This window comes from Cygnus atratus, chromosome 11, assembly GCF_013377495.2.
Source record: "Cygnus atratus isolate AKBS03 ecotype Queensland, Australia chromosome 11, CAtr_DNAZoo_HiC_assembly, whole genome shotgun sequence".
Lineage (NCBI taxonomy): Eukaryota > Metazoa > Chordata > Aves > Anseriformes > Anatidae > Cygnus > Cygnus atratus.
Window position 1 is genome coordinate 2,130,637 of NC_066372.1, and position 27,092 is coordinate 2,157,728.

Consider the following 27,092-nt stretch of genomic DNA (forward strand, 5'->3'; position numbering starts at 1 on the left):
TCTGCAAACTTACTGAGGGTGCACTCGATCCCCTCATCCAGATCATTGATAAAGATATTAAAGAGGACTGGCCCCAGCATTGAGCCCTGGGGGACGCCACTAGTGAGCGGCCTCCAACTGGATTTGACTCCATTCACCACAACTCTTTGGGCCCAGCTACCCAGCCGGTTTTTAACCCAACGAAGCGTACGCCAGTCCAAGCCATGAGCAGCCAGTTTCTTGAGGAGAATGTTGTGGGAAACGGTGTCAAAAGCCTTACTGAAATCAAGGTAGACCACATCCACAGCCTTTCCCTCATCCACTAAGCGTGTCACTTTGTCATAGAAGGAGATCGGGTTCGTCAAGCAGGACCTGCCCTTCATAAACCCATGCTGACTGGGCCTGATCGCCTGGTTGCCCTGTAAGTGCTGCGTGATGACACTCAAGATAATCTGCTCCATGAGCTTCCCTGGCACTGATGCCAAACTAACAGGCCTATAGTTCCCCGGGTCTACCCTCCGACCTTTCTTGTAGATGGGTGTCACATTTGCTAGCCGCCAGTCGACTGGGACCTCCCCTGATAGTCAGGACTGCCGATAAATGATGGAAAGTGGCTTGGCCAGCTCCTCCGCCAGTTCCCTCAGTACCCTCAGGTGGATCCCATCCGGCCCCATTGACTTGCGCACATCCAAGTGCTGTAGCAGATCGCCAACCATTTCCTCGTGGATAGTGAGGGCCACATCCTGCTCCCCATCCCCTTCCACCAGCTCAGGGTACTGGGTATCCAGAGAACAACTGGTTTTGCCACTAAAGACTGAGGCAAAGAAGGCATTAAGCACCTCAGCCTTTTCCTCATCTCTTGTAACTAAGTTTCCCCCTGCATCCAGTAAAGGATGGAGATTCTCCTTAGTCCTCCTTTTTGTGTTGATGTATTTATAAAAACATTTTTTGTTATCTTTAACGGCAGTAGCCAGATTGAGCTCCAGATGAGCTGTGGCCCTTCTAATTTTGTCCCTGCGCAGCCTCGCAACATCCTTATAGTCCTCCTGAGTGGCCCGCCCTCTTTTCCAAAGATTATAAACCCTCTTTTTTCTCCTAAGCTCAAGCCACAACTCTCTGGTCAGCCAGGCCGGTCTTCTTCCGCGCCGGCTTGTCTTTGGGCACATGGGTACAGACCGCTCCTGAGCCATTAAGATTTCCTTCTTGAAGAGTGCCCAGCCTTCCTGGACTCCTCTGCTCTTCAGAACCACCTCCCAAGGAACTCTGCCAACCAATTTACACTATACAAAAGTGTCACCTGAAAAGAGTAGTATGCAGTACAGCCAGAAGATTTGTATTAGCACTCAACGGTATCTCTGAAAACATCTGCCCAACGGCATACCTGGGAAGAGCTCACAATTCTTCTTTTGTCTTTGCACCAGTCCATACAGAGAACTTTATTTCCATGGCCCTTCAGCGTCCTCCTGGTCTTCATCACAAACTGGCCCAGTGCCTCCACACGCTCTGCCACCTGGTGAACTGCAAACAGCTGATGGTTAGAGAACCTTGCACTGAAGCTCTGCCACAGAAAGCTTTTATGTTCGTGAGTAACGTCACTTGTAGGAATTAATCCAAGAAACATGAGTCTATGGTGCAGGCCAACAAAGTCTGCTTCAGGGTTGGCAGGTGGTAAAACCAAGGTGGGCGGTGTATGATAATATCCACCAGATAAAGATAGGTATGAATTCACTCAGGGCTTGAATTCCAGGGCTGTAGCAGCTGAAGCTCTTGCACATTATTACAGCTAAATATAACTGGAAAATCAATTACTCACCCCCTTCCTCCCTCTTATTGGGAAATCCTCAATCTGACTGAGGCTTGGAAGTGTGGACAGTCTCCAGCCTAACACATACCCTGAGGTACTCAGCAGAAGTGAAGATCGCTGCTGGGTCTTGGAGGAACAAATCATACAAAAGAAGGGGATAACCATCAAATCTCTGAAGTTTTCACAGTAAAACGCTTGTTCTGGACGTGAGACTCCCAGCTGCAGTCAGCCCTCAAGCACTGCAGCGTTGGTGCAGTGGGATACAGGTACCAGCCACTGGCACTGGAGGCTTCTCTGCGCTTCTGGTGGCCAAGGGAGCCCCGAGGGCCTGGCCACAACTCTGAATGAAACTCGGGAAACTCAACACTTGCTGTAAGTGTGCTAGCCGACTTCTCAACAGCATCTACAGACCTCAAAGACTCATTGGTGGATCAGCTTTTTCTTTTATGGGAGGGAGAAACAGAGAAGGCAGACAAGCAACTTTCCTGAGTAGCATCCTCAGGGGAAGAAGTCAGTTCTTCCATACCTCATTTAACAGCAGCACTTTCAGCTGACATTCTTAAAAACCCAACAGATTTGCATTTCCAATTGTGCAAATTCACTTTAATGTAAAAATCCAACCCACCACAGCTCATGCAACTAAGAGCTGTCTCACATAACCCTGATGCCTCATGCTGGGGTCATCTGCACAAGTCTGGGAGAAAGCATTATCTGTGAAAATCTATTTGCTCTGCTCCAAAGTTGTTCCTCCGGGGTGGGCTAAGTGGGCACGATGCATCTTGGCGCCCTGCAGAAGTTCTGACACACCTCACACGGAGCATTAGGGAGGGTGGGAGCTGCTTCAAGTCTCACAGCAGAGCAGGGGTCCTGGCACCAGAACTGAAAAATGATTCAGTCCTGAGAATAAGATCCAGCACTACCCTGTGTTGTTTGTTTGTCCATGCTGAAACCTAACGCGGTTGCTGTTTGCTAAGGGGGAAACGCCTAACTCACACCTTTTGAAATAAATGCAGAAGCTCACATGCTTTAATGAGCTGGCAGAAGAAATCCTAAGCTTTTTCAGTGCTGTGATAGAGGCTGAGCGTCATACTCCATGCGGCAGGTGACTGCTTGAGAGCAACACTGATGCTTTACCCTTGGTCACTTTTCTAGAGATGCTGCAAGAAAGTCTGTAGGCCTGGAAGGGCAGCGAGAGAGCAGACATCCTGAACTTTGAAATCATTCCCTGGCACAGGGTCAGGGGAGCAATTTCGGCCTAAGGCAGGGACTGATTTCTCGTGGTTTAGCTTTTCAAGGGCTGTCTTTCAAAACTACTAGCCCTGCAGGCTGTGCCGGAATAATGTTCTCACCTGAAATCTCTGCATGCCCAGTGTCACCCACCTAGGGGTCAAGTACTGTCCGCTGCTCCTGACAATCTGTCCATACCATCTCTAACGGGAGGCCAGAAACAAGTTTCTGAGAAAGTACCCCGTAAGCTCCCTGAGGAAAAGATGTGATTTTCCCCTGCTGATACCCACTCAAACCTGCTCAATGATCCAATCAGATGAGATGAAAACATAGAACGGGAGGTTATGATGGCAGCTGGAAAGACGCTTGTGTCCAGAACGTATCTGACAAAACAGATGTTTCACAGACAATAGGCAAAGTGTTTCCATTATGTCAACGCAGCTGAGTCTGTGGAATTGTCTGGTTTAGCTTTTAGATTCTCTGAGGATGCTTATCTCCAACCACAGCCATAATAACCCACCGCCCGCCTAGCAGGTTTTAGAGTCAGATAACTATTTTGAAGCATTCTCCAATATTGTTTCAAGGTAGTTGAAAGTTATGCACTCAGGCATATGCAGATCAGCTAAAGCCAGTAAGTAGCTCGAGTGGTTTTATGAAGGTCCAGATAAAACATACTGTTTTATAAAACTTATGATTTGGCCTGAACAGGAACAGTGGATTTGATGCAGAGACTATCAGGACTTTGATCTTTTCTGTGCTGTAGTCAGTTGGTCCTAATGGTATCTTCTGGCCTTAAAAATTTATGGATCACGTGAGCAGGACAAACTGTTTTATCTATACCTAAAGTTTTAAGTGATAGAATTGAATCCTTACAACTGTAATCCTGTGAATCAAATGGATGTTTGGTATTTCCTCTTTCTATCCACATTTTTGAGAGCTGCTGTTCAAAACCAGCTGAACAAATAAGGGCAATACTCGTTCAGCCCACTGCTTGTTTTGGGAACCATAGAAGGAAGGTCATGATCAGAGAAAAAAATATGAAAGATGCAATTTTAGATTAGAAAAAACAGAAGAGATACTTTATTCTGAAACTTGTAACCCTTGCAGAAATAGCTCTTGGGAATAATTTAAGCACAAAAAAACTCTGATATGGAGTTGATGATATAAAGTATCATGAGGGAGCAGTGTCCTGTGGGAGCATAAACCTTTTATCTTGGAAATCCTGCCATGGCTAAGCAAAAACTGCCTTCCTAAATGAGCTTACAGATTTTACAGATAACAAGAGAGATAAATATCCTATGACTAGTGATGTACCCATTTACATATCACTCCAATCATAAATAAAATTGGTTTCCTGTGCAAAAACAGATTTATGCACATGCTTAAAATATATGCTTATGGGGTCTGCCCCACCACTTCTGATACAGAAATTACACTGGATGAATTTGATGATTCACGGCAATGTTCCTGTAATGAGGCCATCTCCATCTGTCTAATGATTCCTGCTAGTAGGACAGACGTAATTTATGATTACCTAATTTAGATCAGAAAATGCTCTATTTACTCCAGAGGAAAAAAAAACTTTTAACTCTGCCATACCTGAAATTTAACAATGCCTGCCAGTCCCTCAGTCCTACAAAGCCACTAACACCTAAAGCACTGGATACAGACTCACGTTCCTTTCCTACACTTAGAGCATCACTTGGTGATCCTTGGGGGTCCCCTGCCAACTCAGGGTATTGTATGTATGTATGTATGTATGTAATCAGAATTTTAATAATCCATTAATATTTTTAATTAAATGAGCTATAAGACTTCAGTCATACACAATATAGTAATATAATACAGTAATTTAGATGTTTTTCTCAAAAAAAAAGAACCGCAATATATGTTATTTTACATAAAAATGTAACAAAACAAATAGCATCTCTGTACGTCAGAACAGACGTGTTTAGGAAACACCATGAAAAAGGTGAGCTTATTTTTCCCTGAGAGGTGGGAGGGGGGAGCGGCAGGGCTGCGACCTGCCCCTGCAACAGCCGTGGCCCTCCAGCCGCAGGGGCCAGGGAGCAGCTCGGAGCCCCGCCTCACGGCTCCTCAGGAGCAGGGGATGGCCGCAGGTTGTTCCCCTGGGGCATGGAGCGGGGGCGACGGAGCCCCCTTCCGAGCCCCTTTCACCTGGGGCGAAATCCCGGCCTCGGTGCATCAAGCACAGCTTCCGCCAGGCTGCGGTCAGGCTCGGTTCGTGCCTCCGAGGCGCGCAGCGGCACAACGCGAACCGGCCTCGGCTCGGCCGGGGGGATGGATGCCGCGGCCCCTTCCCCTCCCTCCCTCCCTCCCCGGGGCCCGGCGCGGAGGCCAGGCCGGGTCCCGCGGCGCCGGAGGCCCGGTGCAGGCCGGCCTGGCCCGGGGGCAGCGGCCCCCGCCGCCTCCTTCCCCCGCGGCCGCCCCCGGTCCCCGCTCACGCTCCACGTCGTGCAGCTTGGCCCGCTCCTCCTCCAGCTTGCCCTTCAGGCTCTCCGCCTCGGTTTTCAGCGACGCCAAGGTCTCGTTCTCGTGCAGCCCCTCGGTTGCCATCTTTGCGAGGGAAGCGGGGAGGGAGACGGGTGAGAGAGAGAGAGGGAGGGAGGGAGGAGTTCTTTTGCTCGCCGGGCTCTCGGGGATGCTGCCGAGGCTCCCGCTGCCTCAGCAACCCGGCTCCCGGCCCCTCCCCGGCCCTGCTGCGGACCGGCCGAGCCCAGCGCCCGCAGCCCCGGCGCGGCCCCGCCGGCCGCCGGGCGGGAGGCTGAGCCCGGCCTGGCCTCCTGCCCCCGCCGGCCTCCAGCAGTTGAGAGCGAGCTGTTGGGCATCCCCAGCCCTTGGCGCAGCCCCGGGGCTTCCTCGGCCCAGAAACACATGCCAAAAGGCTGTTTCTGCTAGGTGCCCAAACTTGTTTGGACCTGAAGTTTGCAGCCCCTGCGGAAGAAGGAGGAGAGAAAAAAAAAAAAACAACCAACAAAAAATAACCTAACCGGTCACCTCAGTGGCATTTTAAAATGCCAGACTGGGAAGACAGATCCTGTCAAGGCTTTGCAAAGCCCAGATCAGCTCCATCGTTCCCTTACAGCCCTAGGGGCAGGGGGGACTAGGAGACTTAGTCACAAGGTGCCAGCAGGATGGATGTCGCGATGTGAACCCGTCTCCTTATTATGCTTCAAATTCCTCATTTTTACCTTCCTCCCACCTTAAACCAACCCCCTGTTTACACTGCACACCGATACGCAAACTTGGGCCTTCCCAGCCACTGAAAAGGACCGATTTCCAAAACTCCAAAGGCAGCAAAGAACAGCTCCCTGTCTCAGCAGCTTCTGCTTGCAGGCAGAGAGGGAACGTGTGCAATGTGCACAGAGCGGCTCAGTTTCCAGAGAAAGAACAGCAGCAAACAACCTTGCAACTTTTTGTTCCCTGGGAGTTCCTTGAAAACGTCCTCTTCTTTCTTCACAGATTGTCCTTGATCCACACGGAATAACTTTGCTCACATTGACTCTCATTGTCTCCCTTTAGCCAGAAAATAGACAATCAAATGGCTATTGTTCAACCTGGAGATGTTCCAAGATTAGAAAGGGAGATAAGAAAATAAGTGTTTGCAGCTGTTGTTTAGACTCTGGGCACATCCTGGACACAGTACAGCCTCGGAGAAAGTAAGTCCTTTCCCACACGGGCTTAGCAGCAGTGTCACTGTCTGACCGGGACGCATGGGCAGACCTGTTGAGCTGTTCACTGTAAATCCGCAGGCTGAAGTCAGGCCTTGGTCTGGCTTTATGCTCAAGGTCTGTTTTACAGAAGCTGGGCCACTTCTCTCGAGAGTCAAATACAGTGAATGCATTTCCAGTCTTCCCCCTGTCCACAGAAGCTGGTGCAGCAACCCTACTAGTCTGATGGCCATGTAGGCAACTCTGGACTTACTTTGATCCAGTTACATTCAGTATCATAAAAGAAAAAGGAGGCAGTATAATCTGTGGAGTTCACATACTACTGGATATGCTTTCATTAGAAATAAAACTTAACCAGCAATCGCCTAAAAACCCTATGATAGTAAATGCCTTGTTAACACAATATTAGAATTTACTATGTTTAACCTGAAATGGCAGTTCAATCCACAGCAGCGGACAAAATATAGGTCCTCTTAGTTTGTGCTCTGATTTCAGATGAGTTTCAAAACACATCAGCACAGGCCAAAAGGCTGTGAAAACATCCTGTACAGGAGGTATGGTATGCGGAAAAGAGTAGTAAGTAACTGAACTCTGTAATGTTATGATCCATTAATTGTGCAGTAATGACTGGTACATGAAAGCGTTTGTTGCTGTTACTTTGTACTGATCACCGGCATTCCCTAGAAAGCCGATCACTTACAAACTGGCTACTATGTCCTCAGAGGCAGTGAGCTTTCATGTTGCCCAGAACAAGGACAGTTTGTTTTAAGACAGATTTTGACTCTGACTCTTCCCTATGGATCAAAGGCATGATGACCCTTGGCTTCAAATATTTTGAGGCTATTTTGAGGTAACCATTCTGAAAGTAGTCTGCCTTCTATAGAGCGTTACTCTGTGGAGCTGCTACAGAAGAATTCAATCACCAAGAATTGTGGCAAAAACAGTCGTTACCACAACTGCAAACCTACCTTCCATGTGTGGCAAATGCACCGCATTGTGGTGATGGGAATACATGCAAGAAAGCTGGTACTATTCCACGCTGGGGAACATGGAAGGTCTGACTGTGTCACACATTGTTGACTATCTCAAAAGGTAGGTATTTAAAAAAAAATATATATATATAATCATTCTTACTAACTCACCAACTTATCTTTCTTTAAATTGTAAACTAATGTACTAACACTTTTTTGGAGAAGACTAAAAAGCAAGCACATTGAATTTCTATTGATTAGCACCAATTCCAAAATGGACAAAACCCCACAGGAAAAAGATGTTTTAGCCCAAAAGGCAACTAAGGGAAGTAGGATGATCTCAACATTGTGAATCAGCAATTCCTGTTATCTCTCAACAGATACTGTTTGGAGGAAAATCAAAAAGACTGGTTATGAAAATGCATTTGTGCAGCTGAGTGCAATCTGCATCTGAAATTAAAAGATGCATGTGCAAATCAGGAAGTTGCAAAAGGCTCAGCTGATTGCACACCACATTATGCACAATCATACACAAACACCTGCACAAGAGCGGCTAGGACATATTGTGCATTTTGATTTAAACCAAAGCATCGCCACAGCTCTGAAAAATCAGTTACAAAAAGTAAAGGATACTACTTTCCTATCTATATGCATTCCATTACTACTGCAAAGAGCTCTCTGTGTTCCAGTTAGCTGTTTTTAATTCTCTTTTGCCAAATAAATATGAAGAAGCAAGCTGAAGTCAGATCAACCAGAAAGCCCAAGATCCTACTGCAGTGCTAATACAAAGCCTAACAGGCTGTTAGGTACTGAGGCAATTCTTTTTGAAGTCTCAGTCTGCTTCCACTTAGCAGCTGTTTCTTTTGGTAGGAGTCTAACTTCTATAGTGCAAATAATAAAGAGAAAGTTGCAGGAACTATAAGTAACAAACAGCCAGTTTCCTGAAACTTCAGTGTGCATTTAGCAAGTCATGCAAAAATTTACTAGATAAATTGCTATTTATAGGCTGCTGGCCAAGAAGGACCTGAACAAAGCAGCGGCTTCAAAAGTCAGGGGAAGCAAGTAAATAAGGAAGGTACCGTCTTTTGTCTTATATTCATTACATCTAAATTTCCTCCTAAACAATGTGACGTGATTATGATGTGTCAGTCAGTGAACTGTACACATTGCACCATCTATAATCACCAAATCAATTCTCTCATCTGTCTGTCTTATAATGTTTTCTAAACACAGTTAGTTAAACCTTTTGGTATTCCTGCAGAGATTATTTCATCTGACATTTAAATACAACAACCTACTGGACACTATTCAAGTTACGGTAGTGACCAGTTCTGGGGAAGAAGCAGTGAAGGAAGTCTTCTCCAAATGATATTACACAATGGTTCAGGAAGATGAAATAGAGTAACTCCAAGCTGGAGTATAATCAGGACAACGACATTCCTCAGTTTGCAAAAGCAGTTTTGGAGACCAGCTCCTCAGTGACCACATAGGTACCTTAGCTTTGTATCTCATCTAAAAAAATCCTGTGACTGCGCCAGGACAGTGCTTCCTGCTAGGAGAGTGGGTTGTCACCTCACCAGTAATTACTGAAGATCTCAATGCCTCCAACATCATTCCTTCTTCATGCAGGTATTATGACAGGCCCTGCTGATCTGGCTAGCACGTTTGCTCATCTCCCCCATTACCACCTTCTGTGGGGGTACACACACATGGTAACAGAAGAGCCTCTACTATTCTTTTCTCACTTTATCCTCATTGTAACTACCTCCAGCTCTGACAGATCCCCCACCGAAGTACTGCACATAGTGTATGAGAAAACCTGGTCTCAGTATGAAGTGTAGGCCATGAGGACAGCATTCCAGTTCTGTCTCAGTGAAGCTGAAACAGATCAGACGAACTGCAACTCCCCTCATCTCTGCTGAGTCAGTCCATCGCAATAGTTTTGTCTCTTTTGGAAGTTCTGTTAAAGGTAATGGGCAACACTCAATATTACAGGCTGAGCAGACTTGCATGCATATACCTCAGAGCAGAGTTTAGACAGGCACGTAACATTTGCTTAGCTAAGGAATGCAGTGCCCTAGGGCAAAAATCTCATGGCCACTTTCCAATCAAGAATCAAAAAACATATCCTTGAACCCGGGGGCCATGTCTGTTCCAGACTCAAGGAATAACATCAGGTGTCTGCAGAGGTGTTTATTTGGGTTAGAAGTAGCCGGCCTTCAGGCCTAGCAATGCTTATTTGCTGTCCCGAAAAAATCCAACAGAACAGACCATTAATATATCCAACTCCTATTCTTGCAGGCTTTTCACATTCCAGCTGATAAAATCAGTAACATACCATTTCCACACATAGTGAGCAGTAGCTGAGCTGTTCTGATTTGATGTAAACAGCCCTAAGGGGCTTCTCTTTGGAGCACTTGTCACATGGACCGAATACAACCGCTAAAAAGGTCTGGTCACACATCTTTGCAGTATGAGACAGCTGAAAGAGAGAAGAAAAAGAGTGTGTTCCAGTACAGTGCAAAGCTTCCTGCTACTGCTCTGGTAGCTAATGCAGCTTAGGCTGTATATAGACATCTACAGACTAGATAATCTCTCTCTGTGACTAATCTCTCAGGCTTCATGAACTGTCACTATATGCAAGACAGTTGTATGATCTGCAGATTGTATTTCTATGAAGAAAAATACAAGCAAAATATGTATTTTGTTATAATGTGCACTGATTGCACATCGATTAATGACAATGCAGATTTTTAATTTTCATTTAATGCCAGTAGACAGTAACTAGAAATGCATAGCAGCTGATCAGTGCAGATTTCTCACAAATATTTATTTTTTCACTCTATTATTAAATATTCAATATTATGTATTATTTTTAAAGCTGAAAGATGGCCTAGGATTCAGTCAGCAGTTTCAAAAACATTATGATCAATGTGCTGCTTGAGCAGAAAGTGATGCTTCAGCACACTGAAAGCTGTGTTATTATGAACCCCCTTTTTGTTCTCAAGCCAGGTTTCTTTAGGATCAAAGCACTATCAGCAATAGAGAATGAGAAACTCTTTGAGATTCAGAATAACAAACAACAATACCATCATAATGCCATTTTTCTCCTTACATTTTTCGTAGGGAAGATGTAGTATTTCCCATTCTCTCAATGTAAGCGTTTAACAGTATCTAGATGTTTAACAGGTTTTGACATAAACATAAATAATGAGCTTATGAGTTAGAAGAAGCTATTGTAAAGGAGATTTTATATGGAGCAAAATAAATTGAATGAACTATGCAGATTTCAGAATTTGGCCGGACATTATGTAAAAAACAAATCAAAGTTTATTCTATGCACCTCCATTTTGCTGCTTAGTCTTACATTTTTCCATGGACAACTTGAAAAATGAGATGATAAACCTGGAAATCTTGTCCTGCGAAGTCAATAGAAGTTTCTTCTGTTGTCTAAAGGAGTTGCATAACTTCATCCCAACATATGTGAGAAGAAATCTGCCCTAACATGAACTACAGCATTTTAATCATAAATTTGCATGGAGCTTTCAGCCAGCTATACGCAGTCAACGGGGTTTATAACCCATTTGCTGAAAACCAACAAATACGCCCTGACGTTTTTAATGCATTATTTTGCAAACAGTGAGCCCAAGACACCAAGCCACTATCCTTTCAATGAGCTTCCCTGTACTAGTCTATCTAATAGCTTTAAAGTGACTGTAACAGCAGGGATCAACTGTGCTAGATTCTTAAATCTCGATATTTAACAACTGAATAAATTCTTATTCAGAGATTCTTTGAATTCAAGATTCCCACTGAGGGCAATTCAGGTGACATAGATTTATGTACTTGATATGAAGTCTTAAGACATTACCCCAACAAGACTTTGGGAGGAAAACTTCCACTTCATAAGAAGTGTAAAATGAAAATATCACAGAAAAAAATGTCATCTTAGTTAAAATATCATTATTAGACCTAGAGACTTTAGACAATGATCTATTAGGCTTTGAATAAATACCTTGGGCGGAATTAATTTTAGATAAATTTTAGATAAAGCAAGAGAATTCACTGGAGTAACATACAGGGTGAATTATGCCTGATATCAGTGCTTTACTTTAGATGAGATTACGACACACAAATTTCACTGCAAGAGAAGCCAGCAAAACTTCCAAATAATTAAAAGTAGTATTATACATAAGATACTTTATATCTTTTTAAAATATGATACAAAACCATCACTGTTACAAAGACTTTAACCTTAAAAGATCTAAAAAGATTTCTTCCCATGCTGTAGCCTGAATTTTTGAACATTTTTAAAAAGATACAGTGGAAGTATAAAAATGGCAGCATGCTGAAACATTAACAAATATGCCACTTGTAGAGAAATTCTGCACAATGAATCTTGTTGGTAAATATGCAAAATTGCCTACCTTTTCAAACAACAATAACCCAGCGTTTCTCAAGACGAGTAAATAAGCCGTATGCAACTGCTAATGTAGAAAGGCAACCTCCCTATTATTAAGGCTACTTAAAGGGTATTTAAAGCTCAGCCTCTCTAGTTGCATCACCTCAGGTCAGTTCTGTACTGATGATTATGGTTTAGAGGCTTTATTTTAACTGCCCTCTTAGAATACAGAACAAACAATATACAGTGTTAGGCAAAATAGACCTTGCCTGCTCATTTCATATTGCAGCAATTTTTGGATAGTTTCCTAATGTTAAGCATACTACTGGGAAGGTGGCTGACTACTGCTTTTTCCACCTATCAAATTGACATTCTGACAAACGACAGTGACAATGTTAAATCTACTTCATATTCTTAAAGAAAATTCTAAGTCTAATACAAGTGGTGGCCATGCTTGTTCTTCCTTGGATATACTTTCATTGTTCACCCATTTTAAGACAGTAACTCGGAAATCAACAACATTAAAAATTTCTGCTTTACTGGATTCTTTAGCTGCAGGGATATTTATGAAATCACATCAGAAAAACTTTAAAAGTGCTGAAGTCACATCTGCTGTGACTCCACTGAAGTCACTGATATCATGCCATTAGATGTTTGCATTCAATAGTCAAGACAACATAAGGCAACGTGAGAAGAAAAAAATGGGAAATTAGATTTCAGTCCAACACAGGTTTGGGTAGAAGAAAACCATCCTAATTTTAATTTTTTATTTTTAACCCAAATATTATGGAAACACAGGAGGGAAAGGTATCACCTATGCTGTTGAGTCCAGCTGCCAGAAACTGCAGGAGTCACATGCCTAAACCCTCTCCATAAGCAGTTTCGGTGCTTTCCCACTGCAGTAAGGATCATCCAGTATTTTTCCAGTTGAATGCAATAGCTTTCTCCTTTACTATCATTCTAGGAAAGTTAACCTCAGTAATGCCTCTTTCAAGTATCTGCCCTTCATCACTAATACTGCTCCTTACATTTTGAAGAATTATAAAAACAGACAAAGTTTTGTATCTACGTATTGTTTAAAGGCATTAACGTCAACAAGCACACTAAGTTTCTGACAGCATACAGTAAATACTGATTATTTTAAACTTTATTTTAAAATATACTTTGTTCTTTGCATACACAGCGCTAACAGCATATTTCACACAAACCTCTCAAAATAATTTAGCACCAAATTGTCAGAACGATTTTCCTTTATCAAGAAATTTTTGTCATACAGACAATACATACCTTCCGATACTTCCGTGGGACGTAGATTTAAGAGCGGATTGGGATTTTACTCACACCGTACCAGGTAACAGACGTGCAGCTCCAGTAACTGTAAAAAAGGCTATACACAATTTATAGCAACTAAACTTGCTTGCTTTAAAATACTTATAGAAATTCACGTGGAGCCAGCAACAGCATAACCATTCTGATAGGAATATACACAATGTGTATATATAAATAATATATATTCATATGTATATTCAAATAATTCTTCACTGAAAACATAATTATTCCATCACTTGAAACACTACAGATTGATTTAAAAGCTAATTTTTATTTAACAGATAAGAATACTAATGTACCTATACATCTGTGACATTTTGTACAACTTTTATTGCTATTGAACAAAATACAAAAAAATTCCTTCATATATTTTTCATGCATCTCTGTGGATAGTACTATGAATATGTCACTGTTCACAGTAAATACCAAGGATGGGAAATAGCAAAAAACAGTCCTTCTTTATATTTACAGATTTTAAACACTATGTAATAATAATAATAATAATAATAAAATTGATTCTTCCTGTAATGTTTAAATTAACTAAAACAATTAGAAGTATTTCAAAGCTTTAGCATTCAATTTTCATAATTACATCTAATAACCTAGCTAGAAAACTAGCATAATTTACTGAGGAATTTCTAATGACTGTCAGGATTGTAGTAAGGTGAATGCTGGTTCTCCAGTTGTTCTGACAGGGTCTAGTATTAAATAAAGCTGTTATTCTTTGCATTCTGCCTACAGGAAGAAGGCTGAACAACGCAAAAAGAGGACTACTTCTAAGGATCCTGCAGTTTAAATGAAATATATTTATTTAATTTCAATGCCAGGAATTAAGCTTGGTTTATCAGTAAGACCAGATCACAATAGCTGCATTCACTCCTACTCAATGTCAGAATTGAGGGAGGGAAACAAGCAAAAAAGAATGGGAAAAAGATGTGTACATGTGTGCATACTCAGCATATGTTCTGAAAGACACTGCATTAGAGATGGACCCAAAACAGGAGATGAACTCTTTTCTTTCTTTTTTTTTTTTTTAAAAAAAACTTGTAATTTAAACCTAGATCACAATAGGAATTTTATGTCTGACTTTTCTACGCTAATGACTGATATGAAAATGCAGACGTGTCATTGCAGAGAACAAAACTAAAATCTGCCTTCAAAAAAAAAAAAAAAAAAAAAGCACCCAAATTCCCCCTAAAGAGCTAAAGAGCTGTCTGGTGTGCCTGAACAGTAATGTAAGCATTCGGCCTGAGTGAACCAAGCCAGCATGCCTACAAAAGACAATATATGTTTATTACAACAGCAATTCTCTTAGACTGGTTCAATGTAGCTATTTGTATTAATAAAATAAAATAAAATAAAATAAAAATTGTGGGAGGACCTTCTGTTCCATCCTTCTATAGTTTTCTTGTGAACTATTATGTGAGACTTATTTCATGGAATGAATAAAGGCCTAAAAAGCATAAAAGGCTGAAAGCTGCTGTAAAACAGATCCAGAATATCAAGACAATGAATAGAATTACCTTGGAAAAAAATCTCTTGTTACAGAAAGCAAAGGCAAGGAAAACTGTAAAGTAATAACATTTATCCCATGGTAGTTTTCCCCTATGACTCATGCTTTAGGGTTACTGACAAAGAACCAATGCAAAACTTGTCTCCTCATCAAGTGTGGTATAAGAAACTGCAGTCAGCTTTATGTCCAGCTGAAAACGTCATCATTGTAGGACTACAATGAAGAATGAAGTACAGTAAGAAAACAGAGAAAGAAACTGCAAGCTGAAATTATTCCTACTTTTTAAGTCTTGACTTTAGAACAAGGTTTTAACAGCTTAATTCACTGCAAGCTACCGTGCCATCCACCAGCTGGAGAAATGAACCATGAAAGTCTGCCTGTCTTTATTTAGTCTCTGAGAAAATACCAGCGCATTAGTTTTATTAAACCCTTGTGAGAAAGCCAAGTTTGAAGCTGCTGGGGACTTGTATCATTTCCAAGGCATGTGGAGAGGGAGTGAAAGGAAACGTCACTTGAAATAGATATTTGGTATCGAGCATCAACTGTGGAACGTCCTCACGATTGTTTAGCATAGCCTGAAATCATACCAGAAAGGGTAAGAAAATACTGTATTACAAATAAAACCCAAAACATTAACATTGTTTACTTCTCATTGCACATTTCCCTTTCAGGTAATATAAAGGAGACTTCTCTTGATCAACTCCAAATGTGTAGAAAATGAGCAACTTAGTCATAATTTGACGTAAGGGTCAAGTATAAATACGTAGCATCAAAACCAGTGTGTATGAAGTACTTCTAACTTTAATTTGAGAGGGAGTAGTTGTAGCACTTACCTGTACTTTACGAACAAATGATGGAGCCACTCTTTTCTCAAAATCATCTATTGGAGTGTATGAGTTGAGGATCTTAACTATCTGCTCAAATTACAAAAGACTATTTTAGTATGTCACAAGAAGCAAGCAGATGAAAAGAAGAATTAAATACCATCTTTATTGGTATTTAATTGAAGTTTCAGTAGGAATTTTACAACAGAGAGATAATTTTGACTGGTAACCTGATGATTTGTTACATAGATGATGACTGCTATGAATCATTTCCAAGGATGTCAGCAGGATCAAGAAGATGTAGAGAAAGCTAAACTGATTAAAGGAAACAACAAAAAGAGCCTCTGACAAAATAAAACAAAAATCCATTGTGGAATAAAAGATGAGATGGAACAAGGCAGACAGATATTCCTCACAGAAGCAGTTAAAATGCTAACAATCAGGAATATGGGGTTAAAAAATCCAATATAACAAGTGGTGACGTGGAATGATGAGGAATGCTACTTTTATCAAATGAAAGGTCAATAGCTCTTTGCAACAAATTATTTTAGATAGGCAAGATTCTGCAGTCAGTGCCAGAATAAAACAAATGGTTCATTACCTGCACAGTAGAAAGAGATGTGCAGTGTTCACATATTTCTTTGGCATCATCATCTGTGATCTTTTTGACCTGAAGGAGCCATGCTGCTTGAGCTAGAGGCTCTAAAGTTTCTTTGGCATTACTGCTTTGAAGATTCTTGTCTTTAAGCCATTCTTCCAAATAGCTGATATTACATCTGGGTTAAACCATGAACAAACAACAGAAACGTCAGGCTCCCTCTACCAATCAAGCTATATTAAAGACTTCTAAAATCTTTGTTTCTCTAATGCAATATTCATATTCATACAGTTTAAGTTAAAAAAAACACACAACAAAACATACCTGTAGATCATAAAAATCAGATAATTTTCTGATTTTTAATTTTATTTGCTTTAATTTATTTAATTTAATTTGCTGATTTTTAAGTTAAAAAAATAAAATATACAGGGGATTAATTTATTTTTTATTATTTCTTAAAGCTTGGACAATAGAAAGCAAATTATTAGTTTAGCCGTTTGTTACAGAAAAATACCAATACATACTGGCATTGGCAATTATATTATAGCACTATATATCTTTAAAATACTAATTTACAATGGAGCTTATACAGATTAGAACAATCTTTGCACATTACAGATCAGAGTTATAACTGAAGACCTAAAGCTTTCTTTTTTAACTTTTGAGAACCCTTAATGGCTCTGTCTCAGTGCTTTTCTCACTGCAGAGCATGAAAAAATCAAGTCTGCTTTTGTCTATTTGCCAGACAGGGGACACTGTACCTGTTTAGAATTAAAAATACTATTCATCATCATGAGCCCACAAGCATAGGAAGAATACTGAACATAGGACCACCTTTGAGCTTTAGACTGTCATTTTCTCTGTCTTTTCCTACATCAACATTTCCATGGATAGCATGATTTGTATTGTTTTAGGTTGAGAAAGCTTGGCTTTGCCTTTTAAGATCTATTTTTTTCAAAAAGAGTTTAAAAAACAAACAAACAAAACAAAACAAAAACAAACAAAATAAAAAACAATTGACTACTTCCAGCAGAATGGTCACATAATAATCTAATGACTTAATAATAAAGGACTAGGTTACATAAAAATGTTAAAAATTCATTCTCAATCAACTGCTTGCTGAAAGTTTACTGGCTTTACCTTATCTGCATTCCTTTTCTACAAGAGCACATGTCCTTGCGGAGGAAGAGACTATTGAGGGTGACAGCTCCAATCAGAAAGAAAAGCTGCTTCACCGCTTGCTTTAGAAGCTCAGAGTCCAAGCCATTCTGGCACATAGTACTATAAAAATAGCTGAGTTGTTGCAGGATAGAGGTCATTGTGTACGTATCTGTGTCATCTATACTAGAAGAACGTTTACGGAACCCTGTAGGTTTCAAGCCAGAAATTCCTTGGAGACTTTCATATTCCAGCATGCCTGGTACTGAAATACAATAAAAAACAACTGGTAAGACTAACACTCCTAAGGCTCCTTTCAGTTACATTAACTTAGTTCTTAAACTAAATATAACGTTAGGATATTTTAAAATTTAAATGATAGAAGAAAAATAAAATACTGACAAAGGACTCTGGAGCACAAAAATTTTGAAAAGCCTATTTGTTCTGCAGAAGGCTGGTCTGTTTCAAAGCATTATACCACACAAGGAAATTGTTCAGAGGAAAAAGTCTCTCCAAGCCCTGTGGGGATGTAACAGTGGAATTTATATGTGCAGAAGCACACATGCAGGTACACACGTATAAATGAAAGAAAGAAGAAGTCTGTCCCATCCCTTCCCTCCATGTATAATCTTTATTCATGTACTTCACAAGCTAGATTTAACTGTGTTTGGAGTTTTGCTGTCTTACCGATCATGGGTTGAATGTTGTTCTCCATTACAACAATGAACTGGTGATAGATACGAATGGCCAAATCACTAAGAATTTGTCTATATTCTGACAGATCAAAATGCTTCAAACAATTCTTATTCTGACGTGGGGTGTTAGACTTCATAAATTCCTACAATTAAGTTGTAGATATAATTATCAGAAATCACATAACATTATAAATTGGTATTATATTCCAATGTATGTATTAGAGTAATCCATTCTGTCTCTGGCCAAAATGGTCTCAGAATGAGTGAAAGCAACTGCTAACTGCAATGGATGCATCTAGCTCTGGGCTTCTTGCACTTATTGTTCCATTTAATGTTCATGCTTACTCTGTTCCAAAAGCATACTAAAGCCAAAGGAAAGGCATGCCTAGATTTCATTGGACTTTGCAGCAACTCCTAGATCACATACACAGAAATCAAACTATTTAATTAAAAAACAAAAACCAGTTGTTTAAATTCCTTTCGCAAAATGATTAAAAATGATAATTAACAATGTATGTTTTATTGCTGCAAAGGGATCTCATTTTTGGACTTTTCATCAGGAAAATTCTGTTTCAAGAAACGTAGGCTGAATCCTAACTTGTGTGAACTACAAACATAGATCAACACACTAAATTCTGGGTTCAGACCACACCCTACTGTTGGGATTAAACGACAAAAGATTGTTATTTATTAAATTTAAATGTTTTCAATTCTTCATTGCTCTTTAGATTTTATCGATATAGCCACAAGAGGGAGCACTGTTGTTTAGATAGTACACAGTTACTGTGGTTCCAAGGCTTTATGGCACCTATTGGCTTTAATCCTGATGTGCCTGTGCAATTTTGCTTCAGGCTATGTAAATTAATAAAACCTAGCAGTAAAATATAGTAAGAGTTTGCAATTTAAAACAATTTTGAATCACGGGATAAAATTTAGCTTAAACAAGCAAGTTAAATACAGGAAAAAAAAAGAGGTCTTTATTATATTGCTCCTTTCCAGAGAATTTCTTCAGTAATCTCATATTAGTAGCAGCAAGTGTTTGAAGTGGTCACAATTATAAAGCAACTAAACCCTTTCATATATATGCAGCTGGACATCTGAAGTCCAGCTCACATTAAACTCATGTATAGAGTTCCATTTACATAACAGTTTCCATGTTAGGAAATTAACTGACTTCAGCACTTTTATGTTTTTTTGGCTTCACTTGATCAGGTAATTCTACACTGTCTTATTATTTGTGTAAGATATATCACCACTGCAAAGCAATACAAATATTGCAATATTACAAATATCAAAATATCCTGAAGGAACAGTGATGACCTGGTGAATCTATTGATTATCTCTGTTTATTTTGCTTATTGAATTAAAGTCTGACAAAAGTAAAGTAATGAAATGATTTGATGAAATCACTCTTACCTCTTCCCCACTGTATTGCTTCAAACAGTTAAGAAAATAGTACGTATTGGAAAGCCAAAAGGACAACATTTCAAAATCTTCTGAATTTTCCTGAAAATGACAGAGCAATCTTATAATGGCATTGTCTTACTAAGTTAACTTAATTTCAAAGATGAAACTTAAGACTACTACAGAGTTGGCATAATAGCACGCATCTAAGGCAGAAGGAACATAATAGCATCTGTAACATGCTAACTGTACAAATCATTTTTTTTTTGGGTTAACATATATACAGAAAAAAAGACCCCTCTTTTATTTGTTAAAACATTGGTTAATTCTTATATGAGACACGCTAAATACATTAGTCTGAAGTAGTTTTACACATTTCTATGTGTAGTGAGATAGTGTACTGGAGGCCTTCCTGCAAAAGCGTGAACAATGCCTGTATATAGAAATGAAACTGAACTACATATAAACACAATTCTAACTACACATTTTCTTTTTGTTAGCCTAATATGCACAAGCATTTTCTTATGGATAAACTGCTGTATAATTTTTTGTGTGTGCGTGTGAACCAACCACAGGCATTCTTTACATAACAAATTCAACTGCATAAGCCATGGTCCATTCCTACCTGTGTTACAAAGCATGCCTGGTGTTTTACTACATTCTAAATCCACAATAAAGCATTCAAATAGCGGAATTTGTAACATAGATGAGACAACAGACGAATGATTCTTATTTATATCTTGGTTTTGTAAACTAGCTGGCAAAGTAACCTTAATCATTCAGGCACTAATGCTGAAGTACCAAATAACATGTCAAGAAAACATTACTCTAGTAGAACAGAAATACAAAACCTTCTGATTTTACAAATACAAAAAAAAAAAACTGATACCTGTCTACTGACAAATATACTAACCTTCATTTCTGTCCATCCAACTTTTACCTGTGCTGAAAGCACAGTTGCACTTAAAACCTAATTAACTACTCATTTTTAGATGTAAAATACTTAAAATGGTTTTGCCAACAAGTTTTTCAGATAAAGATGATCTCTGTCAGTACGTGTTACTGTGTTCAGCACAGTGGAACCTTACCTGGAGACTTTATATGCATACTACCACTAACAGGAAAAAAAGAGTGTCACTAATAATAGTTATTAATTATAGAAATACTAGCAAATGAAAGTGTCAGCATTTCTCGGGTATTGTGCATGCACCTCATAAACCTTACATAAAAATCAAAAAGTACAATACAGCCAAACAGAATTCCTACCTTAACAACTTGTTTGATGCCATCAATGGTTACATTTATGAAAGATTTCAGCATGTCAGCATCATTCAGATAATCTGCATACCTCACACACATGAATAGGATATGAGCTGGAAGGCCAGGTATCATATTAACTACAACTCCACGTGGCTTTAAATCTGCATAGAGGAGAGTGGTCAGGATTATTATATAAAAATAAAAAGATTTAAATTGTCATTCTGAAAAAGACAAGCTGAATTGCATGAAAACATTGTTGAGTTTACTATTAACTGCAAACTAATGCAAAAATCTGGTTTGTCAGTAAGACTGATATTGTGAAGTAACTCAGAAAAAGGGCAGAATTCCCCTACAAGAGAAATATGAAAGTAAAGTTCCCTTCAGTGAAAGGAATGATACAGAAAGGACAGATGAGATTAATACATCACATGTGGATATATGCCCAATGATTTACAAAACTTAGTAGATCACAGAATGGCTTGGGTTGGAAGGGACCTTAGAGATCAGAATGATGACCAGGAATAAAGTAAATTACTTCCTGTATGACTAGAAAGAAAGTAAACTCAAGTCCCTAGATTGCTCCTGAGATTTATAGCTTTATAAATGAACAGATACTAAGGAAGATGATAGAATAATTTAAGAGTCAGACAAATGATTGCAACACAGATAAAGCTCTTTGTATTTGAAATGACTGGCAGTAGAAAAAGAGCAACGTAGCATCCCCAAGTGGTTATAGTAGTAAGAGAGAGGGATAAAGCCATCTTTGAACATAAATGAAAACATCTTGTAGTTTTTGTTGTATTTTTCTACACTGACAATCACTGACTACTGATAAAATGTTACTTAAGTGAAGTGTTACTAAAATACCAAGGATCAGATTTTGAACAATCCTTTCTTCATCCTCTTTTTTGTACTCCATCATTCCAATGTACTCTTTGGACAAAGTTGGCACGTGAACTTCATTAACTGCCAAACATAAAGCACTGTTAACTGCAGATAAATGACTAAGTCATCATTCATATGTTAGAACAAACTACTGGAGAAAAGCAGTTTCTCTTTAATAGAGTACAGGCTCTGTTCACATTAATGTTTTTAGCTTACAGTTCCAAGCATTGAGTTAAATAACATTCATATTATTCATGTGAATAGTTTCACTGGATTCAGTGGAATCACTTACATGAATAAGGCAAATAAATAGCAGTGGCACATCTCTACTTTAGTTACTTCTGCATCCGTTTGAAGTGCATTCTACAGTGAAGAATTACTTGCTATGTAAGAATTTTGTACAAACTAACCTCATATCAGTAACCACCTGCCATCTGAAGACCTATGTGAGGAGATACTCATCTGATGCAAAACTAACATTCTGTTGTCTCAGAGACAGCTTGTGTGAGGATATGTATTAATTTTTGTTGACAGAACCTGATGCCTCTGAATTAAACTTTATCATATACTCTAGGTCTCATATGTGCCTATTATTTAGCTGGAAAAAAAAATACAGGAAGGGGCTTTTATAAAATTTCCGTTGATGGTTCCCTGGCACTTTTTCCTGAGGTTTTAAATTTCTAACTCCACCCCAAAGCCCTACTTTTTTTTTTTTCAGTTTTGTAAATCTACTTCCTCTACAACACACGCTGAACATCCAAAGCTACTACTACTACTAATAGTAATCACACAATATTTTACCTTTTTCAATAGTCTTGGTAAGAGTTTTGATCTGATCTTCCAATTTTTTTATTATTCTATCTTTCATGTCTAGTTTTTCTTCAAGATCCTGTAATAATCAAAGTCAGTGAGTTCAAAGAAATCACAATAAAGAAATGCTTTCTACTGCTACATGCTATTGCCACAATTAAAACCATTACAATGTATTTTTACTTGTATTCGGTGGAAGAAAAATGAAACTTTTCTACCTTTTTTCTCCCCAATGAACTGAGAAAGCATGCTGCCCATACCATACAATCATGATTTCTTTCTTTTTATCTTGCATTTCAGGTACAGTTTCTTAATGAGGATTTCATTTCCTCACCATGTTTTCCACAGTAAGTCGAGTCGTTTCTTGCTTTATCTTGCTTTTTACTTCATCATGGATTTCATCTTGCTTCAAACCGTTGCTCAGCCCTTCAATTTCTTGGGTTATGACATTCAATCTCTCTTTGGCTTTTATGTTTATTTCGTTCTGCGCCTCATTTGTTCTAGAAACAGACAGGAAACTTTGTCTTTTACTGTTCTTCTGTTAAAGCACAGTCATATCATACTTGCCCATTACCTATGAGCTGTATTCAAGGCTGCAAGGTGAATCTTATTTTGGAAGTGGTACTTCAATTTTAAGTGATTGTCAAGCCCAGCCTATAACACTTACATATCTTAAATTATTTAAAAAAAAAAAAAAAGGAAACATAAATCTATTTACCTCCTTAGTGTTCTGTCCCCTTCTGGCTCATGATGCAGCTGATTAGACATCTCTTTCATTTTTTTTCCAGCAATAATTAGCAACAAAACACCAAACACAAGAAAAACAAGATCACATTTACTTACTGTTCTGTACTAGTATTTAGTAAAATCTTTTCTTACACTCATAATTTTTTTTTTATAACAAAATTGAATATAATCACATAATGCAGAGAAACATTTGAGTATTCCACACAGAAGATTATATGTGATAGGGAATTTTGACATAATTAACTTCTTGCAGTTGACAGTCAAACAAACTGTAAATTTTTAAAAAATAAGTTGCCAAGGAAGACATTACACTTAGAGATACAGAACCCACAGCAACTTACGCTTTCCTAAATAGAGAAGTACTTTCAAACAAGCAAATTTAACATGAACATTTCTCTGTCTCCTACTCTGAATTTTTCAACACCCTCTGAATTTCACCTCATGGAGTACAACTTAACTTCCAAATCATCTTTACTTTCAGACTGTTTCCAAAGAGCATACTTTGCTTCATATATTCTTAGCCCTGCTGAGTACACTTGCATACATCCAAACCACAGAACTAAATGACATTAAAAAAGTTCAAAAATGAAAGTGCACATATTTGCATATATTTTTGTTTAATAACAGAGCTTCTATATAACAGAGCTATACACTTCTTTCATGGTGTTTTTTTTACATTTTACTGGCACTTAAGTAAGTAATCAGGCAATGAAGCAATACTGCTTCAGCTTTTACACATTCAAGTCTAGGAAATTCATTATGTACCTCTCAGCTATAAGACTGCTGACCACAATGGTATTTTACCTTTCAACTTTACAGTCTGTTCTTGGAGACGGTTTTCAAGATCTAATTTTTGATTTTCAAGTTCAGAAACTTGCTGTTTAAGGTCTGGAATCACCTTTTAGAGAAAAAGGACATTTGCGTATTTCAGCATGTTCATTTTGAAACATCTGTAATTGTACCTATGACATCAGAAGACCTTCAGCTGCAAATAGGTAAAGACTGGGAAGACACTGTGGGAGAGTACTTGCCTGACTTGCGTAACTTTTCTGGAGGCATCTGCTGCCAGCCACTCTTAAAAAATTAGGGAGCTAACTAAATATTTGCACTGACCCAATACTACTATTCTTATATTCTGTAGTTTAATGGAAATTACACAATTAACTTTCCTAGTTTGAATAACTTTGGAAAAAGATCAGTATGTTATCATTTTTAAGAAATAATGTTATAAGTTACTTTTTGTTGTGTTTTCAACTTTATGAAGTTTGTTTTGAAAATATTTCTAGAGCTATACTTCACTTAGCAGAAAAAGTGATACAGTATATATGGTCTTCTAGTATAATAGCACTTGATGTTAGATAGGTTTTTACACAGTACTAATAACCAGTTAAAATTCTGAAGTCCTGCCTGCAATGTATTAGCGACTTTATATGGTTAGCTGCCCCCTAGTGGAGAGTACCTCAAAACTGCATAAATCTAACCCCTCAGGCACCTGTTTTTTAATTGACAACCAAATCACAGAACTTTTCAAACTGAGAGACACAGACAGCTTTAAAGAGGCTTCAGATCAAAAGATGCTAGTTTCTACAATTTGACTACAGGGGGAGAAAAACATAACTAAATTCTAAATTTAAATGCCTCAAGTACAATAAAAATCTGAAGCTGGTTGTGGGTTGACCAAGTCAGAGTTTGTAAAACAGTATTTTGCCAATCTGCGATTAGAATTACCTAATCAGGTTTATGTAAAAAAAAAAAGGGGGGGGGGAGGGGTAGAAAAAAAGGCCTTTGTGAGACTGCCCCAACATGCTGTACACTTAGACAATAACTTTAGCTGCATTCTAACATGTTATCCTTGCATGCAGGGAAAAAGCCTGTATGGATGTGCAATCTTAGATGGCCACAACTGTTTGAACCTTGCGAATTCAAGGACATGACTTCACGATTTTGAGGGCTTTGTGACACAAACTCTTTTGGATTGAACTGCTAAGTAACAGTAAAATACTTTACTACACTTTGATCTTACCATGTTTTCTGAAGTTAGCCTGCTAACTTCGAGTCGAATACCATCATTTATGTCATTTTCCTCTCGAAATAATTTTTGTAGATGATTAATATCTTGGCTAAGATGTTCAACTTTGAAATTCAAACCTTCAATCTCCTTTTCATAGATTTCTTTCTGAGACTGGAAGTGACTTTCCAATACTCTATTTAAAAAAAAAAAAAAAAAGGAAAAATTGCTGATGTGGTAATGACCTCAATGCAATGGGTCAAGTTTCATACAAAGTGAAAAAAGCGTTCTACATGCAGATATGTCATTGCATCACCTGGGCATTAAAAGAGTTTGAAGGTATGTGCAACACCTCTAAGGAAACATTTCCCAGACTGAAAACATGCACACATTTCACCGACGTAGTAAACTAGTTAAAAGTGAGTTAAAGCTACTCAGTTAATCATATAACATAGTGTTTGTTAATTTATTAAACAGGTGTTCAGTATCACACTGCCAAATAAGTTACTCACTGATCTGCTTATCTTCTAGATCACAGCTTGGAGTTATGAAAAACATTGAAGAACTGGACTAACCTCGTAGCTTTTTTCAAGCCCTCATAAGCAAACCACAATTCTCCATCCTCATTTAAGTGTTCCAAATCCTCCGTAGACAGTCTAGAATACAAGGCAGTATTGTTAGTGTGCAGGTAAACAAAATGCATTCCTTATATATATATATATTTTTAAAAAGAGACCTCAGAACAAAATTACCTGCTTCTTACATCTTCAAAATCATAACTTTCCAGAAGCTGTTTTGTAACTTCTGACATCTTTTCTGGGAAAAAGAAAGTTTATCATATGAATAATTTCCTTCTCATATTTGCAATTAAGTTATCATTATAAAAATCAAACCAACCTCTTCCTGAATCTGTAAGGTTCTTTCCTGGTACTAAGTAAATATATCTTAATTACTACCAGAATATGATGAGGTATATAAGTGTACTAAGGTACACTACTAGCATTGGTTTTTGTTTCTTAAAACACATCAAACTTTCACTGTAAAGTTCCATCTTTCTGTTCTAAATCTAGATAACTGCTGCAGTTATACAGATTGTCTTCCTGTGCTAGCCTACTATGTTAAATGCTGCAGATACAGGTTTGCCCTGTAAGACATTCTTAGCATTGCACAAAGTGCACAACAGCAGTGATCTCATTAGTACCTTTTCTCAAAGAGACCCCAGTTCAGCAAGTTATTTAAAGTGTATGAGACAGTTATGAGACCTGAGCCTAACAACAGGCTGAATGAAGGCCAAATAAAGTATATTTGCATATTCTTGGGTCACTATGAGATACTTTAAAAATTCTAAGTAAAGTTTAAACTACTAGTATTGATTTTTAAACAAACAGAAGAAAAATTTGAAATCAGAGTTTCTTGGTACTCAATGATCACTTCGTAAAGCTCACATGGTTTTTGTTTTAACCCATGCAAGTAAAGCTGTGAATTGAATGAAAGCACTCTGGAATGAGAAAGAGATTTTTTTTTTTTTTAATTATTATTATTTTGTCAATACTAGCAAACAAAAAAAAAAATCAATTTAAACTGCCTTGGTTCACATCATGCTTGGGAAGTTCCCTGAATTATCTAATGTGTAGCTTACCCCTCATTTCCCGCTTCTGTGACTGGGCCTGCTTTTCAACATCCAATTTTTGTGTCTGCAGCAGTTCAATTTCCTTTTGCAACTCAGGTATTTTCTTAATCAGACACAAATTACAGAATGAGACAGAAAGTGAATGACAAGGGCTAA

The 27,092-nt window shown here is 38.7% G+C and overlaps 2 protein-coding genes and 1 long non-coding RNA gene across 7 annotated transcripts in view; 1 reads left to right on the forward strand and 2 right to left on the reverse strand.

The window, feature by feature from the left end:
- The window catches only part of GNB5 (G protein subunit beta 5), a 23,872-nt gene extending 18,091 nt beyond the window's left edge, over positions 1-5,781 (reverse strand). For both annotated transcript variants that reach the window (XR_007708746.1, XM_035554250.2), the window contains exons 1-2: positions 5,476-5,781; positions 1,361-1,497 (exon numbers count right to left, since the gene is read on the reverse strand). Coding sequence is in view for 1 of the 2 variants with exons in the window: in XM_035554250.2 (XP_035410143.1) it covers positions 1,361-1,497; positions 5,476-5,587 (249 nt within the window). In the remaining variant the exon portion in view is untranslated. The remainder of the gene's footprint in view (positions 1-1,360; positions 1,498-5,475) is intronic.
- LOC118251721 (uncharacterized) lies at positions 5,411-14,727 on the forward strand. Of its 4 annotated transcripts, XR_004779925.2 has the most exons (6): positions 5,423-5,555; positions 6,494-6,690; positions 7,586-7,794; positions 8,679-8,748; positions 13,352-13,426; positions 14,146-14,727. It is a non-coding gene; the product is annotated as an uncharacterized LOC118251721 (long non-coding RNA). The 4 variants fall into 4 exon arrangements; XR_004779927.2 differs by lacking the exon at positions 8,679-8,748 and having other exon boundaries at positions 5,411-5,555; positions 6,554-6,690; positions 14,146-14,724; XR_004779924.2 differs by lacking the exon at positions 8,679-8,748 and having other exon boundaries at positions 14,146-14,724.
- Positions 14,728-15,283: 556 nt separating this feature from the next.
- The window catches only part of MYO5C (myosin VC), a 33,238-nt gene continuing 21,429 nt past the window's right edge, over positions 15,284-27,092 (reverse strand). The window contains 16 exon segments of the mRNA XM_035554249.2: positions 15,284-15,492; positions 15,751-15,831; positions 16,343-16,517; positions 17,480-17,762; positions 18,185-18,335; positions 19,609-19,698; positions 20,863-21,017; positions 21,724-21,822; positions 22,543-22,630; positions 22,886-23,051; positions 23,270-23,321; positions 24,064-24,196; positions 25,322-25,502; positions 25,882-25,962; positions 26,059-26,122; positions 26,946-27,039. Coding sequence (XP_035410142.1) covers positions 15,340-15,492; positions 15,751-15,831; positions 16,343-16,517; positions 17,480-17,762; positions 18,185-18,335; positions 19,609-19,698; positions 20,863-21,017; positions 21,724-21,822; positions 22,543-22,630; positions 22,886-23,051; positions 23,270-23,321; positions 24,064-24,196; positions 25,322-25,502; positions 25,882-25,962; positions 26,059-26,122; positions 26,946-27,039 — 2,046 coding nt within the window. The 3' untranslated portion in view covers positions 15,284-15,339.